Below are 18,850 nucleotides of genomic sequence, written 5' to 3'. Positions count from 1 at the left end.
GAGTGCCGCGCTGCAAAGGGAAGTGGTTCCTTAGCCCTCCACCACTGCAAGACCAGGCCCACCTGAATGGGCTCTTGGAGAAACAACCACTCTAAAAATAAATTTCAAAATAGAACTTGACTGAAGCCGATACTGCTCTAGAAAAAGAAAATCTATTAAAAATAAATAAAAGAAACATCCAGAGCTTATCCAAGTACTGTTGAAATGGGGTCATGCAGAGTACCTGGCAAACAGCTTTCAAATATGCAGTTGCCATGAGGGACCAGAGTGTTCTGGAAGAAAGATTTCCGAGGAGAGAATTAGGGTTGAATCATGAGGGCAAGTCACCTGAGGCTGGATTCTGAAGGCCCAGGCCACCAGACAATCGCAGAGGGACAAAGAGGTCGGTGAGGGCCCATGCAGAAATAGCACGCAGGGCAAATACAGCCCAACATCATTTTCTTTGGCCTTCACATTACTTTTTAAAATTTGTATTCAATTGCTTGGGAGATTACACGTAAAAATCCAGATTTCTAGATTCTCTTGGAAAATCAGTGGCTGTGGGAGCACTGGACTCACCTTCTGGTGCTGCAGGCATGGGGTCTGCATGTCCCGCCCACCCCTACCCTTCAGCTTCACTCCTCCGGTGGCCAATGGGGCATTTCATTCATCACCCACCCCTACACTGCACCACTCCCAGGCTAGATTTAAGTATAGATGTCCCTGGGATGGAAAACACCAACAGAGGTCAAGTCTAGTTGTTTTAGGGTGATTAAGGGATTGGCTCATTTTGGTTGCCCTATCAGGGCAGGAATGAGACCACTGACTTGTAATGCTGATGGAAATAGGGTGAATAGCCCAATGCCATAGGGGGTCTTGAGTATCTAGAGGAAAAGTAGAGGCTGGGGCAGGCAGTGGAGAAAAAGGAGGCAAAATGTCACTTTCCAATGCTAGACTGTTTCCAACATGACAGTGTACCTTCTCTGTAACAGGACTGTCAAATCTACGTGCTTATCTTGTAGTGTTTCTTTTCCTCTGCCACAGCAGATGTGATTGATTAAATACAGTCCGCCCTTCCTCTGAACCCAGATGCAGCTTCAGAATCATTTTCTCCATCCAGGACTACCAATGGGTTGGAGTTGGCCACCTCTTCTCTGTGACGCCCCTCCTTCCTCTGATGTCCCGTAGGAATACACTTGGCCTTTATTCATCCACAAATATTTCTTAAATTCCTCCTCTATGATAAGCACTGTGCTGGGTGCTGAGAATACAGCACTGACAAAGCATACTTCTTTCTAATCTGTATTTTAAAAATTGTTTAATTTATAATTGTGATAGTAAGGGCTAGTATTTAGAGAATGCCAAAGAAATTCTAAGTGGCATAAATGACTTCCCTCATTTAACCTTCTCAATGACTTTATATGCTAGGTTCTAGCATAGCCATTTCCAGAGAGGTTGAGGATCTTGCCCAAGGTCACACAGTCATTATCAAAGGCAGAACTGGAACCCAGGCAGTGTGGCTCCAGAACCTAGAAGTGCAACCCCTCACAACTCTGCTCCCCACCATGCCACCCACAATAAGGACAAGTGCAAGGTGCCAAGAACAGTGACTCAGCCTTGGCTTGAGGGCTTTGGTGGTGGGGAAGGTGTCTCTGTGAAAGTGACATTGAACCAAGAGAGAATGAGGACACATGGTCAGAAGCTGGGAGAGAAGCTGTCCAGGAGAAGGAACAGCAAAGACAAAGGCTCTAAGGCAGAAGGAAGCTTGATAACATTTTTTAAAAAGGCGAGGGCAGTGTAGCTAGGAAGCAGTACTCAGAGAGTGGAGAAAGAGAGACGTAGGCCAGAGCCTGCGAGGGCCCCAAATGCCCCAGTAAGAATTTTGGTACCAACCATGGACGGCTTTGTGTTAATGTAAAGGAATAAAACGCTGATACATGTTACAATGTGGATGAAACTTGAAAACATTATGCTCAGCAAAAAATGGCAATCACGGGAGGATTTGAGATCTTGCTCCCCGGCTTATGTTGTCAATTTGGCTCAAATATACTCTTATAAAAAAATTCAAAAAAAAAAGGAAAAAAAAAGGTGGGGAGGAGGTGGAGGGGGAGAAGGAGAGAATCACAAAAGGCTATCTATTGTCTGACTCCATCTATATGAAATGTCCAGAACTGGCAAATCTATAAAGACAAAATTGGGTTCATGCTTTCCAAGGACTATGGGAAGTGAGGAGTGACTGCTAATGGATAGGAAGTTTCTTTTCGGTGTGATGGAATGTTCTGGAATTAGATAGTGGTGATAATTACACAATCTTGTGACTGTATTAAAAACCTGAACTGCACAGTTAAAAGGCTGAATTTATTGTATGTGAATTACATCTCAGTAAAGCTGCTATTTAAAAAAAAAAGCTTTATTATTTTGAGCTGCTGAGATTTGGGGTTCATTTGTTGCCTCAGCATCATGGAGCCCATCCTAATTGATGCACACATCCAGCCAGGCTGTCAGTCAAGTGCAAGAGCAGAATAAAGACATGTACAGACCCACAAACACTTGAACGTTTTCACCAACTAATACACATTTTAATTCATGCATTAATTTTCACGCTAATCATTGGATAAGATGTAACCTATACAAGGTTCAACCCTAAAGCAGAAAAAGCCTTCCTGATGACAAGAGCCAGTAACTCAGCTCCATCCTCATGCTGGAAGGCTGTGAGGGTAGTCAAGATGCCACAGCAAAATTGCAATGACATTGAGATTTTTCTTAAACTTTACAAACTCGGCCGGCATAAGAGCTCATTAATTTGCTAACTTCCTCTGCTAAAAAGAGAGACTCACATCTGAACTTAGGTTTCCTTCTGAAAAGCGAGGCCTAAACGTTTGCTTACACATCAGGCAGGACTGTCCCTGAAACAACACTGAGGTCGTCTTTGCCATTCCTGTTCCTTTCCTCAGGTCTTGTCTCACTTGTCTTATGTCCTCATCTGAATGGTGTGACTTGAGCAACACTCACTCCAGATAACTTGCTTGCATATAGAGAAAACATTATCTCGTATCTGATCTTGAAATCTGAAGGACAGCATGAGGAAAAGAGAAAAGAAAGAGGAAATGAGAAGCAGCCATCCTATTTTGTTTCTTCAGGCCTAGTCACCTTAAGCCCCTGCTTTATACTCTGTGACTTTACCCTCCTGCTCTCCTCTCAGTCCCCTTGATTCCTCCCCAGAACCTGGAACGCCTGCCTTTGTGACATCACCACTATTGCTAAGCAACAGATCCAGGGCTCCACTGGCCCCAGGAGCCCTGGGAGAAGCGTTGGACCCAGGCGCTCCAAGAAGGAAACTTCTTACAGAGGGGGACTGAGAGAAGAAGGTCGACGCCATGCTGCGGCTTGTGGTGGAGTCAGCCAGGATTAACCCGCCCCTCAGCCCCGCACCCAAATCCTATGTGTCCGTCTACTTCAGAGGTGAGCACCAGGCTCCTGAATGGGGAGAGGTGCCTCAAGAAACGGCATGAGTTCAGTGAAAAAATAGGGCTACTGGTGCCCTGCTCTGTGGAAGATGCCCTTGTGTGACAGAAAGCTGAGGTGACACTTGGAGTTCTTCAAAACTGATCATCTCTAGTGCTCTTCTTTTTCTTATTATGACATCTCCCCCTCGCTTTTTTTCCAGGGCATGGCTATGGGAAAAAAGAGAAGATGAATACTCTTCTCAAATTATTAATCTCAAGCTTCTTCTATGAAGCAGGTTGCATCAAGGACTCAGGTTCAAAGAAAAAAAAATGCCCGCTTCATAGGATTGGTGTGAGGAATCAAAAAGATAATATAGGTCCAGCTCTTTGTACAACTGTTAGTAATTGCCCAAGCATATTAATTACTTTTACAATCAACACAAAATATTTTTCATAAATATAATGATTTTTGCTTCTTGCAACAATTCCAGGAGGCAAACGAGACAAGTTTTATTGTCTCCATTTTTTTATAGATAAGGAAAAAAGTCTAAGAAAGGCAGGGAGGGAGAGAGTGAGAGGGTTTGTGAGAGAGAATGAAAGAGATTGAGTATATCTACAAAATGAGTTTTTTAAAGAGGGGAAAGAAAAATGAACCGTCTGTTGGCAGAGAGTCTGGGCAGGTGGCTATAGGCAAATGAGTTTTTCTTGGACATGTGGGGAGTGAGAAAATCAGGATAAGTTTCTATAAGAGAAGCAAATCAAGGATGAGATTCCTTTCATTATTTTCCTAGTCTGTGAAACTGTGCTTTCTGAACATGACAACACTCAGAGATTGAACGTTGGGACTACAGGCCCACAGGGTGACGTATGTTTATGTCCCCAGTTTGTAGGTTTAAAGAGGTGTGGTGAGTCTCCAGGAGGTCCTTACTGGTGTCACTGTAAGCCAGGGAACAGCCTTGCATCTCCTCCCCATGATTCCCAGCTATCATCCTCACCACCTCATGGGCATCATCTTTCTTCTCCTAGAAATATCTCTTACCAAGATGTCTAAAACCCAGAATCCTGGGTTGACCCACAGATTTACCTATAAATTCTCATAATCAAGTGTTTGATATTTTTTATTTCTTTCTCACCTGTCCTTCTCAGCCCCTCTTTCCCCATATACCATCCACTACCCTGCACCCCTTCCTGATAGCTAACAGGCGCTCTCTCGCGCGCTCTATCTCTCTCTCTCTCTCTCTCTCTCTCTCTCTCTCTCTCTCTCTCATCTCTAACTATAGAGGTTCTTTGCAGGGCTACAGACTGTTATTTGTTAAGGATATTTCTGGAGGAGAGGTTTCTCGTGAAGGAAGAGCTATTGAGCCATTACAGATGTTTTGGGATGTCTTTGAGTACACTAGGCTTTGCTCTGAGAATAATAAACCCTTAAAATCCAGTGCCAGAACACAGTAAAACTTTACCTCTTGCTCACACCAAGCCCTGTGTGGATGGTGCTGGTCAGGCAGCGCTCCTGAGTGGTTTAGAGACCCGCCTCCTGCTTGTGGCTGCAAAGTCTCCCTGGTACCACCCTACCAGCAGATCATGAGGGTGGACATAGGGAGTGGGGAGAAGGGGAATGGAGAATCTCATAGGAGATTTTAAAAGCCAGGCCTTGCAGTGGCGAATGTCACTCCCATGCCCATTTTGCCAGCATGAGTCACATGGCCCCACCTAGCTGCAAGATGGTTGGGAACTGACAAGTGGGTTGATGTTACTCTTACAAAAAATGAGAAATTTTGAAACTTCCAGAGGAAATAAAAATCGATGCCATATCATGGCTGCTTCTGTAGACTTGCAGTTTATTCTTAGACTGTCCCACCTCTCTTTATCGCATTTGAACATAGACTTTGAAATATTTTCCACCACCAATGCCAGCCCCTTGGTGTCTTTGCAGATATCAAGAAGAAAACTCATGAGGTGGAAGGAAATAACCCCACATGGAACGAGGTAAGATGCGCCGGGACAAGCCCAGAATAGGCAATGACACCCCAATAGTGAGGGTGGGTCAGGCCATGCTCAGAAGTCTAGGAGAGGACAGGGAGCCTCACAAGTTTTTTCCAAAGCTGGGTCATCCTGGCTTGGGAGTAGCCTCTGAGCCCACGAGGCCGAGAAGGCCCGAGGGCTGCAGCAGCCATATTGGTTGCTGCCCTGGTCCTCCTCCTCGACTCTGGGTGTGGCCCATCTTGTCCAATCCGGTCATTCTGATGTCCCAGAAACCTGAAGCAGACACAAGTCTCCATCTATAGGATACCCTCTCACCTTCCATCCATCCATCCATGTGCCCCCTTCCCCCTTGGTTCCTAAATCGCTTCACATGCCCGTGATACTAATGTTCAAGCTGTGGGGGCCCAGGTAGGATGCCAGCACCTGGCAGAAGGTAGGAAACACCATCCTCTGAGGGAACTAGACCTGAGGGAGGTTCCTCAGGCAGAGGGAAACAGTGCCAGCTCGTTGTCTGCATCTTTCCTTGTTCTCTAGAAGGTTGGGAAGAGGAGGGTAGAGGAGGGATGCTGACCTCTCTGTGCCTCCCACAGACCTTAATCTGGCATCTCTGGAACCGCCCCCTTCGGAAGGACTCTTTCCTGCAAATCATCCTTCAGGACTTGGGCTCAATTAAGAAAGAAAGGTGAGACAGATAGGCAGGAGGAGCGTGACTCTAATCCATACCTGCCATGCAAGCACCAGAGCCACTCTAGCCAACCGTTGCTGCCGCAAAAAAAGTGTGGGGGAGGGGGAGGATTTGGGAAGGGCATCCAGGATAGGAGTGCAGATTAACTAAACTCGGAATCTGATTGGCCCAGATTTGGTCAGGTGTCCGCCCTCCTGGTCCAATCAGCTGTTACTTGGCACAGTTCCCATTCAGAAAGCTGTGGAAGCAGAGCTTCTGGCAAGGGGCTGGGCAGAGCAGAACCAGTAACTGGGGTGCCCACAGGCCAGGGCGCCCCAAAGCTAATTCCCAGAGTCCCAAGAGCCTGGCGCCCTCTAGTGGATGCTCCCCATCACTGCGTTCTTCCTACAGCCTCTCATGGACAGCACAGCCTCCGGGAGACAAATACCACCTCTAGATAAAGTCCTGCCTGAGAAAGAAGGACACCCCTTCCCCTGGCTCAGGCTCTCACACTTGCTCTTCATCTCTTCAGGTTCCTTGGCCTGGCCACAGTACCTCTCAAGCCCTTGGTGAAAAAGCCGACAAAAGTCCTTTTCGTGAAGGATCTGAACTTACTCAACCATTCCATGATGCCCACAGACGTGAGTCAGGTCCCAGGGAGAGGGGCTGAAGGGGTGGGGACAACCAGAAAAGCTGGGCCACTCTGCTGCAGCCGAAGCCTAGTGCCCTCACCCAGAGAGCGCTTCCTGCTCTGGGGGGTCCTGTCACACTGCCATCATCTCTTTGACTTCCACAACCGGCTGCCTACCCACCCATATAGATTATTTAGTTTATCATCCTGGGTGTTGGTGACTGCGCTAGGCCTGGGGTACGATATGGAATGAAACCCACTGTATATTGGAGCAGGCACCACTCACAGTGACAAGTGCTCCAGCACGTGTCCCAGGGTGAGGAGAGCTAGGTCACTGAGATCGAGAGAGAATGAATGAATAATTCCGCTTGGGAGATGAAAGGTTTTATGGAGGAGGTGATTAAGACATCTGAAAGACCAACCAGATGAGAATAAGCAAAGGCTATTCATTCAGAGCTTTCTGTAGTGAGGGAGGCAGCCATTGTCATTTGGTTTTGGCAGAAACTCAAAGGCAGGTGCAGAAGAGGGAAAGGTTCATAGTGGAAAAAGGGAAGGCCCAGGTGTGCCTTGATTGGCAGCTCTTGGCATCAGGGATCTGGAGGGAGCTAACTAGAAGCCGAGCATTCTGCATGATTGGCTAGGCAGGGTACACATTTGGCTTTCTCTGATTGGTCCTCAGCTAGAAGTGGGGATAGAAATTAGGGAAGCTGTCAGTTATTAATCCAGTCCTGGCTGTTTGGGGCTGGTTATTATTGTATGGCTTCCTGGGTTGTTGCTAGAGCTAGTGGTCTGACTTTCTAGAAGTCCAGTTTCCTGGGCTGAGTGCTGCAGTTCATGGCTCAGGTTCTGATTTTATACATGATCTGGCCAATGGAGTGGCCATTGTCTGTTTGTCTGTTAAGTTTCTCAGACACGTCTTAATGAGGGCATGAGTTTGTCCAAAGGACAGGAAAGGAAGACCGTCCTTGCAGGTGTATAAGGTGCATGCGTGAAGGTGGCACTGTATGCTCAAAGACTGTGGGTGGGCTGCCCACACTGCTGGTATATGGGGACAGAGGAGTGAGCGAAGGGAGTAGGCGAGCTGAGACTGGGACCAAGGGCCAGAGGTGAAGAACCTTGGGGTTTATGCTGCTGAGTTGCGACTTTACTCTGATTGTTGATGGGACTTTGGGAGTATTTGGGGGGCGGCCCTAGCAATAGTCTGGAGGATGGATGGGTAGTGAGCACACGGGAGGCAGGAGGTCAGTTACAAGGCGTTTGCAGGAGTCCACACATGAGGTCATGAGGTGCTGGGCTAGGAGAAGAGCTGTTAGCATCAGTGGCTCTAGATTGGTCCGAAGTCACCTCGCCCTCTCCTCCCCACCCTCCTGCATCCTCTTCTGTCACCACCACTGCCATGTGGCTCCTCTAATTTTCAAATTCTCTCCACTATAACCCAGTGCTCTCTCACCATCAGTTTATAACAACTTCCCGCACCCCAGAGTCCACAGGCCCCCATGGTGTGGCCTTGCACGATGGCCAGCATCCCTCTACCCAGGAGGATTGGGTGTGAACCCGCCAGGCTGGGCTGGGTTCCGGTGCTATGACTTAGCCAAGGATTGCACTGTCTAGCTTACAGTTCCCCTGCCTTTGCCTTGCAGTGCACTGTCACGTTACAGGTGTCTCGTGTGAGCAACCGGGATATTGAGAAGATAGGTATGTCCTTCCATGGAGCTTAGCCCTACCTTTCCCCCCACATAGCTGGATGGCCTCTTTGGGACCTTCGGGACCCACCCCTTGAGGCCTGCAGAAGGGTTGTGACCCGGTTAAGGTCTAGAGGCCAGATCTCCAGACACTTATCTGAGGCCATCTGTCACCCCAATATGTCCATTCGTCATTTCTAGACATAAAACCCAGCCTCCAGTTGGCTGCGGATGAGGTAAAATGGACATTTCCAAGAGCCCTCATGTGTGGAGAGTGGGACCTGGGGCTGCTGAGGGCAGGAGGGGGCCCATGGGAGACTCAGGAGGACATGCGCCCCCCTCAGGACATGGCCATATTTTCATTCAGGAGCTGGTCGGTGGGGATAGAATGATTAAATGGGGAAAATGCCTCAAAACATCCTGAGCCCCACCTGTGACCGCTCACCCAGGGGATGAAGACTACCTAGGCGTAACTGCACGAGAGGGGGCCAGGCAGAAGCTGATGGTCACCAGCAATGCTGTGCAGAAGGAGCTATCCTCAAAGCCTCAGCACTTCCAGGTGAGGACTTTTGAGATGGGAAGCCCACGTGATCTGCTTGCCACCCTCGCTGTGTTCCCAGGTTCTTTCCGTCAGAGCATCTGACTGGCTACAGGTCCTCAGGCCCTCACCACAGCCCAGCCTCTCCAGGGCCACTCTGGGGGACTTCTGCATGTGGCAGGGGGGCAATAGGAAGTCCTAGTGGCTGTGCCCTAGCAGGCACTGGCCTGGCCCCTGCCCTTCAGGAGTCCAGGGGATTGTCGACACACAAGGCTGGCCACAAACAAAGTGACATTAGTTGTATGGGACACACTGACAAGAATTCGAGAGGATCTTTGGGAAGCTCCATGGTTCCACCATGAGTCCTAGAACCCCCACTGTCCTCCAGTCTCTAGCCTGTGACCTAACACTTCTGCCATGGTTTGGCCTGCCCTAGCCTGCCAGTTGCTTGGGAGGCTGAGAGTCATCCTCGACCGCCACTCTTTCTCACTGTACTCCTGCATCATCACTGGCCAAGACAACTCCTATTATCACCCGACTGCACCCACTTCCGCATCACCACTTCCAATCCTTGGCCCAAGCCACTATCATCGCTTCTCTGAAGCACCCTGTCTTCCTGAACTCCTGGCCTCCAGCTCTCCCCTGTCCATTCTTCAAAGATGTCATTCTCATCATGCCGTTCACCTGCTTTAAAATGTCCTTAAAAATGAGGATATCCCGATGTCCTCAGGACAAAACCCAAACTCCTTACAATAGCTTCCCAAGACCTTGATACCCCAAGCCTGCCCCTCCAAGCCAACACTCTCTCTTGTCCCTGCTCCTTCCCACCCTGCACTAGCATCTCAAGCAATTCAAAGTCCCCGTTCTCTCTCTAGCCCCAAGGCCTTTGCACATGCTGCCTTTGGAACACCTTCCCTCTCCCTGTTGGCCCCATCCCTTTTCACCAGGCCAGTTTACCACGAAGGTCAGCTAGTCCATGTCACTTCCCTCCGTATGTGCTAGTGGTTAGGACAAAATGCTGGCATGAGGGCTGTTAGCCTGGTTTGGCCCAGTCTTGCCTCTGATGGTCAGGTAGCCACATAAGTGTCAGTCCTGGAAGGGACCTGGACTTGATGGAGACGCAAGAGGCCTCATGGAGAGTGGCTGGACTCACGGTGTAGGCTGGAGCACTGTATGCTGTTTACTACCCACAGTCAGACAACAAGCTCTCACGACTGTGCCCTGCTCGCCACTGCTATTGCCTGTTCCTTCTCTCCCAGCCTCAGCCAGCCTGGGACTTAAATGTCTCCAAGTAGCTCTTCTGCCTCCTGTCTTCTAATTCCAGGCTCAGATGTCACAGTCCCTTTATCGTACATAAAAAGCAGCAGAAGAAATCACAAATCGTGACCAGACCACAGATCACAGAATCAACTGCGTGGAACTTTAGAATTTTCGATTCTTTAAAAAGATCACAGACAAAAATACAAACCAACAATCTGAGAGACAGTACACTGTATTTTTTTAATTTTGTAACAAGCCTGTACCAGTTGACAAGAGAAACTGAGTCCACACAAGGTAAAAGGGCAGAGCAGTGGAGAGGACAGGTTCCAGAAGGAAACAGAAAGAGCCAAGGCCAACTCTGGGCTTGTGCCCAGGCTAGTGGATCCAGCTCCTGCAGGCCTCTCCCTGTGGCTCCCCTTCCACCTGTAGCAGATGATTCTTGACACGTTTGGCTATTTTAAAGAGGAGTCCCTGAGGGAGACGGGGAGTCCAGGGCCCCAACGTCAGGGCCCTGTTTTCTCCCCGGTAGGTCCGAGTAAAGGTGTTTGAAGCCCGCCAGCTCATGGGCAACAACCTGAAGCCAGTGGTGAAGGTGGTCATCGGAGGCCAGCAATACCAGACGCGGATCAAGATGGGGAACAACCCTTTCTTCAACGAGGTGGGCTGCCTGCACCTTTCTGGGACGAATGGGACACTTTGGCCAAGAGGACCAATCGAGCTGCACATTCATTTCCTGTCGGCAGTGGCCAACTTGGTCCTGAACAAGGGTGTTTTCATTGGTTGAGCAAACATTTACTGAGCACATATGGAGGGCTGTGCCTGGCTCTGGGAACACAGGCAGAATAGTGTGGGCATTGTTGAAAGACATGGCTGTGGCTGGAGGGGAGTGGCTGGAGGTGAGCCTGCACGATGCACGTCCCATCATGGGTGGCTCTTGGGAGACTTGGAGGGACTGAAGCAAGAGAGTGATGGGGCCAGGCTTGCATTTGGGAGGGGAAATTCTGGCTGCAGCAGGAAGTCGGGTGGAGTGGTCCAGCAGGGCGATCTAGAAGGAGACGGAGGCTCCAGTTTCCATCCCATGGCAGCTAACTGGGGGCAGGGGGGGACCGCTACCCCTGGCGTTTGTCTGCTCAGAAAACCCTCCAAGGCCTGGCAGGCCTCTGCTGCAGGAGGAAGAGCATGAGGGTGGGATGCACCAAAAGCTATTGAAATGGGTAAATGACAAAGAAAGGCAACTACTCTGAGCCTTCAGGCTTAGCAAGTCTCTGGTAAAGTGGTGGACGAAACTTTTCCACCCTATCCTCTCCTTCAGATCTTCTTCCAGAATTTCCATGAGGTTCCTGCAAAGTTCTTCGATGAGATCATCTTAATCCAGGTACGAGGCAGATGAGACGGGTCTTCCCTCGTCCCACCTCGACTCTGAGAAGCACTTTAGCCCCCAGCCCCATCCTTGGAGCCACTCACTTCAGATGGTCTTTCTGACCCCAAGGCAGCACCTCTATCACCTTCCTCCCTCCTGGGCAGCCCAGACCCTCATTCATTCATTCTTTCATTTATTCATTCAACAAACATGGAATGCCAATTGCTAGGCTCTGAGCTGGGCACCAAGGTAAACAAAGAATCCCCTTCCCATGTGCTGGGACTGACTCTCATGCCACCCAAGGGACCCTCAAATGTCCCTTCAACACGGCACATTCTATTCCCCAGCCAGAGGGAGCCCCATAACAGTGGCAAACGTGTTTATCACATGCCCCCTATGTCCCAGCACAGGGCTGAAGAGAGCGAGGAGGCCGTCCCTCAAACAGTTTCCATGTTTGTGGGGACCCAGGCCCGTAGGAAACAGCCAGTACAGTGGCAGGGAGAGAGCCGGGTGCACTTGCCTTTGTGTTGACCTTTGTGGTGATCGAGTTATTGGCCTTTGTGATCAATTTCCTCATCAGGAAAATGGAACTGAAAACCTAAACCTCACAGAGTTCCCATGTGGAAGTGTCAGCCATTAGGAAGTGTGACGTCAACCCCGTTAGAATCTGAAGGGGCTCTTCCGGTTCCTCCCTTGGGGGCGGGGGGAACCAGGCCTTCGAATAACTGAATAAAGAAGTCACCAAGCTCTTTCTGGAACGCCCTGCAGGTGATGAATTCCTCAGTGATGAGATTCAATGCAGAGATCGGGAGATTCCAAGTGAGCACTGTGGAAGGGAGCCGGTTTGGGGAACCGGTTAGGGACCCGTCCTGGGCCTCATGCACAGACCAGGGGAAAGGACTTGGATGTGCATGCAGAAAGATCCAGAGTTGGGTCCACCTACCAACCGGGTGACATAGACAAGTTATTCTGAGCTTCTACTTCTTCATCTGTAAAATGGGTAATACTTTCCTCAACCACACAGTCATTGTGTAACACTTATGAAAATGCTGGGTGCCTTGTTGAAGTCGCCACACTTGTAATACGATGGACACAGGTCAAACCCCTGTTTCCAGGAAATAGTAGCGGAGCATTCAAACAGGCTGACCTGATAGAGAAATCCAGAGAAAGATCACTGTCTGTGAGGACGGAGGGAAAAGTTCACTTTGGGAAAAGACACAGATGAGGAAAGTTTACAGGCATGAGGAGCCACGTGAAGACTCCCCGAATCCAGGAAGATCAGGCAAAGGAAGGGTTGCCAGGTTTCTTTATCACTACTTGTAACAAGCACATGAAGAGTCAGGACCAGCCCCTCCCCCACTTCACCCTCAGCAGCAGTGCAGACTTAGAAACTAAGGATCCACGGAAGGTAGATGCCAGGGTTGAGGTCAAAACCTCAACCCTTTGCTTCCGACAAAGGCCACTGCACAGTTTTCAGACAATGGTTAATGATATGAACCAATGAGTAAATTACAGAGGGCAGAGAAAATCTGAGCTTTAAAAAACATACTTTTTGGAAAAATTTCAAACATACACAAAAGTAGAGAAAGTAGTATGGATTCCCAGATCCTCATCACTTGGCTTCACCAATACATTGCCAATCAGATTTTGTCTATACCCAGCCCACTTCCCTTCCCCACTTTTGAATCAAATCTCGGACATGATATTTTATTTTTAAAAATGTCAGTATGCATTTCTAAAATATAAAGATTTTATTAAGTGTAATCAAATACAATTATCACATTTAAAAACATTTATGATTCCAGGATAACATTAACTATCTAGTCATTGTTCAAATTTCCCTAATTGTCTTATGAATTCCTTTTATACTTTGTTCAAATCAGGATCCAAACCAGCTACATGCACTCATAACTTACAGTTGGTTAAAATGTATTCTCAGATCTCTCTTATTTTGTTGGTTCTGCCCCCTTTTTTTCCCTTGTAATTTATCTGTTCAAGAAACTGGATAATTTGTCCTACAGAGTTTTCTCCCATTCTGGATCTTGCTGATTGCATCTCCAGGGAATGACATCACTGGTCCCTCTGCCCAGGTATTTCCATCCAGAGGCTCCACCAGTCTTGGCTCAATATTTGGCAATTTTTTTTTATGAAGGCATGAAGGCCGGTCTTTCTCTATGTTGTTAACAGCTACTGATGATAACTGCCTAGATTTACTACTATGTTAGGGGTGACTGAGTTTTGTTTTCTTCCAGCTTTATTGAGGTACAATTGACATTAAGTGAATTGCACATATTTAAAATATATAATTTGATATACTTAAAAATATGTGCACACCCGTTAAACCACCATCACAATCAAGAGAAGCTACACATCTATCACTCTACAAAGTTTCCTTGTGAACCTTGGTAATCCTTCCCTCTCATCCCCATTCTGCTCCCTCCCATTCCCAGGCGACCACTGGTCTGCATTCTGTAACTATAGGTTGCTTTGCATTTTCTAGAATTTTATATAAATGGACTTTTTGGTTTGGCTGCTTTCCCTCAGCATAATTATTTTGAAATTCATCCATGTTGGATGTATCAATAGTTCATTCCTTTTTATTGCTGGCTGAGTAGTATTCTATTGTGTGGACATGCCACCGTCTGTGATCATCCAGTCACCTGTCGATGGACATTTAGATTGGTGATATGTGGGGGCTATTATAATAAAGCTGCCATAACATTGGTGTATAAATCTTAGTGTGGGCACATGTTTTAATTTCTCTTGAGTAGATATGGGGAAGTGGATTGCTAACTCATCTGGTAGGTATATGTTTAACTTTTAAAGAAAATTCCTAATCGTTTTTCCTCCCAAAATTCTAAACAGGTTTTACCATTTTATATTCCCACTAGTGGTGCCTTAGAGTTCCAGTTGCTCCACATTCTCATCAACACTTGATATAATCCATCTTTTTTTTTTATTTCAGCCATTCTAATTATGTGTAGTGGTATCTCACTGTGATTTTAATTTACATTTCCCTGATAACTAATGATATCGAGCATCTTTTCATGTGCTTGTCATTTCTATATCTTCTTTGTCTGTTCAAAGTGTGAGTTCAAATTTTTCACTTATTTTCATTGCGTTGTTTTCTTACTGTTGAGTTTTGCAAATTTCTTATATTCTAGATACAAGTCCTTTATCAGATACATGATTTGGAAACATTTTCTCCCATATATGACTTGTTCTTTCATTTTCTTAATAGTGTTTTTCAAAGTGTGGATGTTTTACATTTCAATGAAGTCCAATTCATCAGATTTTTCTTTTTATTGGTGGTACTTTCATTGTTATATCTAAGAAAACTTTGCCTACCTAACTCAAGGGGGTACCCGAGTTTTAAAGCAGGCCTAATATGCAGGATTTGGGGACTGCTCTGTGGCCCCTTTGGATGTGAATTACAAGGGTGGCCTGAGTGTTCTGTGGCACCTTGTCCCACACCACTTCAATCCTGCACCACATCCCACCGGCCTCAGTCAGAAACCTTGCCCCGGGACAAGGGAAAATCCAGCTTCTCTCTGTCAACTCCTCCCTCGACCTACCACCCAGAGATCCAGGCTGTGTTGGCCAGGCAGTGCTACCTCGTGGTTAAGGATCCTTTTAATCCAGGCCTCCTCATTTACTAGCTGTAAGACTTGGGCTGGTGGCCCTAACTAACCTTTATTCCACCCTTGTCTTTTCAGACAGATATTGGTTTTATCTACCATTCTCCAGGTAGGTAACAGTTGTTGCAAACGTGTGTCTTCTAAGAAAAACAAGACCAGGTGTCAAAACATCAAAAAATCCCCATATGTTTCAACACATAGGGAGAGAGTACTCAAAGGTGTGAATTATTTTGTTTTTGATAATAGTTTACTGTAATTTATGATATTTTATCTTGTTTTATAAGAACAGCATCTTTTTCTGCAAAACTCAAGGCATCCCTTTGGGTCAAATGCTAAACTTCTATTGTAGCCTTGGGTTGAATTTCTATTTTTGAGGCCAATGCTGGGGAATTAAAGTTTGAGTAGAGGTTTCCTCTGTGACCTGGCCATGACATTCATAGCAGGCTGAGGTCGGGACGGGACTTAGGGTTGGAGAAAATGCTCGCCTGTCTCAGCCTAGGATAGTAACAGCTGCAGGATCCCAGGATGGGGGATAGGGCCTCTTACCTCCTCACGGCAATAGCTGACAGCCTGGTGAGTACCCTCTCTCAGCTTACTGGTAGGAGTTGCTGCCATTGTCCTACTACTGACAGGACCGGAACATGAGACACATTTCCACACCTCTCTCCCACACAAACACTGGCTTCAGGGGAGAAGGATGGAGACTGGAGCTGGTCTCCCACGGGCCCTCTGCCTCTCCAGGTCACACACTCATGAGGAAATGGTTAGGCCTCTGCCAGCCAGATGAACCCAGCAAGGGTGTGAGAGGCTACCTGAAAGTCACCATCTGTGCCCTTGGTGTGGGAGACCAGGCCCTGGTGAGGTCGCCCCACCCTTATCCCAGTAACATTTCCTAGCCTGGCTGCTCCCGTGGGGTACCCTGGAGACCTCCAAGTGGCCATTGGTCTTCACAAGTTTTCATTTGTCCATTGTGTCACTTTAGGGTTGCCCGCCCCTGCCGTGGCCTTGGCCACGCCTCCCCTTCATGACTCTGATCCAGTTAGCTCTCTGGTCTCTGCAGGTAGATCAAAAGCTGGACTACGATGGCACCAATATTCAGATCTTCAAGTCAATGCTGGTCCCCATCGACATGGCCTACTTACAGTTCTTCGTCTACTGTGCCGAGGACCTGCACCTCAGTGAGAGTCAGGGGCGGGGGGCAGGGGGCAGCCCTGAGGTTCCCCACACAGTGGCATCCTGCTCCTCGGGGGGGCTTCCCCGTTTCCTATGAACACTAACCTAAGATTCAGGTGGAAGGAGAGTGCAAAACTGAAATCTCTCAAGAGTTGTTTTATGGAGGCCCGTGGATGCCCTTTGAAAGGGCCATATGGCCCAGCCTGTGTTGGTTCCCTGTGCCAACCCCCACCCCTGCTGCCGTTATGGGCTGTGGCACAGAACAGTACATCCAGACAAAGTGGAAATGAGAGAGTTCTGCCCAGGGCCATCAGATTACATTATGGGGGAGGGTTTTCAGTTGTTTTCACCTTTCCATTTCCTCCTCCTCTTCAAAAAAAAAAAAAAAATGCTGCTATCTCAGAAATCTTTTAACTTCTTGTTTGCAGAGAAACACCATGTAGTGAGTCCTGCACTGGAGGTGGAACTAATTGGGGAAAAGGTAAGTGTAGAAAGGGTGTGAGGCTTAGAGAAATGACCACCTAAGGAAAAAAGTAGTGGGCAGAATCCCAGGAATCATATTCCAGCCCTTCTATTAATGGATGATGTGATCCCACTGGACAAGGAACTCTGTGAGTGTGGAGGCCATGGCTTAGCCACCCTGTCTACCAGAGCTCTGCCTGGTGCCTCCCGTGGATAAGATACTGCCTGAAAACCAAAGATACAGTGCCTGATGAGTGAATGAGTGAATGAAACAACATGCCTGTAAATGACCATCATTGAAACTGCCACCGTCTCCTCTGGGCCTCAGTTTCTTCATCTATAAATTGAAAGTTCCGGGCAAAAGAGTTGCTGATATTCCATGAATCTCTAGGAATAGACTAACATTTTCCAAAGTGTGCTGATGAATGTTATGTGCAAAAAAACATTAAAGTTAAATAGGCTTGTCTCAGAGTTTATGCACCATCATTCCCACCATATTCTACCTATGAGAAGTCATTAAATCCAGCCCATACACAGGGGAGGAGGGATAGTTTCCAATTCTGAAGGGAGGAGACAAAAAGATCAGGAGACATATCTTAAAGCCACCATACCAAGTGTGGTTTGTACCACAGGTCTAGGTGAGATGATCTTGGGTGGTAGATGGCACACATTTTTCAAAAATTTTAATATTCTTGTGTTTTTCTGAGTGTGTATGAAAAAGTTTAAGCAGTCCAATGAACCTCTGATTTCACCAGCACAATCACTTAGAATAAAAGTAGATTTATAAATGAAGTCAAGTGAACCTTCGAGAAGTGGGTGCCATGTGTACCACTGCCACAGCATTGTTTCTGCTCATTTTTCTGGTGGGATCTTAGAGTTTATCTAACAAAATCTATGTGTAAGCACTCATGTGATAAAGTTAGAGCCCTATATCTACTTAAAGATTCAGTCTATTGAAAGCTTATTTAAAGATAAATATTAGGAATCTGGACCCGGGCGTGTGCACAAAGGACTGAAGTTGTAGCTGACGAGACGTTGTCCAAGTGTCTTTAGACCAGAGATCAACCTTGTGCTCCATCTGTGCGCTGGGCCAGAAGGGATGGAAAGTGAGGCCAGTGGACGGAGGAGGGGGCAGGCTGGCACTGACACCCCTGTGGGATGTTCCCAGCTCAAGACACGAGTGCAGACCCAAACCGAGAACCCAATCTGGAACCAGATCCTGACCTTCCGGATACAGGTATTGCCACTCTATCCTACCCTCCTCCCCAGCCCCACAAGGAAGGGACGTTTGGGTGTTGGTGTGTGTATGGGTGTGAATGGAGGGAAGGGTCAAGGAGCATGTGAGGGGGGAGGGCTCTGGCTGATAGGGAGCACAAGGGAGCCCAGGACTATTGGAAAACCTTACTTTATCTAGCATTAAGAAATGAGTGGGTCACGCGACTGAATTTTCCAGAAAATGCAAATGTGCCCTTTCACCCACGTTAAAAAACACAATGCACAATTACTTTAAAGACTCAGTCTAAATTGTATGATGAATTTTCTTATCCCCTAGACCAAGTGCTCTAAATAGAATGACAGTTCTTTGCTGATGACCTAGAGGCACTTATAATCCTGGGTTGCATGTGGTCCCAGCTGTTCATTCCTACACTAAATGCCCCAAGATGCCCTTCTTTGTGTGGTGTTGCAATCTAATTTTTCTAGCTTTGCAGTCCCCTGTCAGCGGTGTGGATGCCAGTTGTCATCAACCCCCTGGGAGCCAGGCTTCTAAGAGCTGTGTGGAAAAAAAAAAGACAATCCTGAGAGAATTTGAGCATCTCCATGAGTGCCAGTGCACAGAGCTTTGGATGGCATCTGGCTACACCCAAACACTCTGAAGAGTGTTTGGTCTCCTTATCCCTTATGTTTGTGTGATGTGCAATGAGCTCATGAGCTCCCTTCCCTTTCCTGTGCACCCTCCTTGGAGCTTTGGAGCTTCACAGTCTGCCTCCTGGCGACTGTGAAGTCCTCAGTTCTTAACCATTCCTCATAGTCCTC

General features: G+C 47.5%; 1 protein-coding gene across 1 annotated transcript in view; it reads left to right on the top strand.

The window, feature by feature from the left end:
• Positions 1 to 3,356: 3,356 nt before the first annotated feature.
• The window catches only part of FER1L5 (fer-1 like family member 5), a 42,522-nt gene continuing 27,028 nt past the window's right edge, over positions 3,357 to 18,850 (top strand). The window contains exons 1-14 of the mRNA XM_025045045.1: positions 3,357 to 3,441; positions 5,359 to 5,411; positions 5,999 to 6,090; positions 6,605 to 6,713; positions 8,344 to 8,398; positions 8,835 to 8,944; positions 10,713 to 10,841; positions 11,496 to 11,558; positions 12,312 to 12,362; positions 15,260 to 15,290; positions 15,923 to 16,038; positions 16,242 to 16,359; positions 16,783 to 16,835; positions 17,985 to 18,053. Of these exons, the coding sequence (XP_024900813.1) occupies positions 3,357 to 3,441; positions 5,359 to 5,411; positions 5,999 to 6,090; positions 6,605 to 6,713; positions 8,344 to 8,398; positions 8,835 to 8,944; positions 10,713 to 10,841; positions 11,496 to 11,558; positions 12,312 to 12,362; positions 15,260 to 15,290; positions 15,923 to 16,038; positions 16,242 to 16,359; positions 16,783 to 16,835; positions 17,985 to 18,053 (1,134 nt within the window). The remainder of the gene's footprint in view (positions 3,442 to 5,358; positions 5,412 to 5,998; positions 6,091 to 6,604; positions 6,714 to 8,343; positions 8,399 to 8,834; positions 8,945 to 10,712; positions 10,842 to 11,495; positions 11,559 to 12,311; positions 12,363 to 15,259; positions 15,291 to 15,922; positions 16,039 to 16,241; positions 16,360 to 16,782; positions 16,836 to 17,984; positions 18,054 to 18,850) is intronic.

Source organism: Pteropus alecto, unplaced genomic scaffold, assembly GCF_000325575.1.
Source record: "Pteropus alecto unplaced genomic scaffold, ASM32557v1 scaffold223, whole genome shotgun sequence".
Taxonomy (NCBI): Eukaryota; Metazoa; Chordata; class Mammalia; order Chiroptera; family Pteropodidae; genus Pteropus; species Pteropus alecto.
Note: the sequence above shows the minus strand (reverse complement) of the source record. Positions and strands in the feature narration are given on the sequence as shown.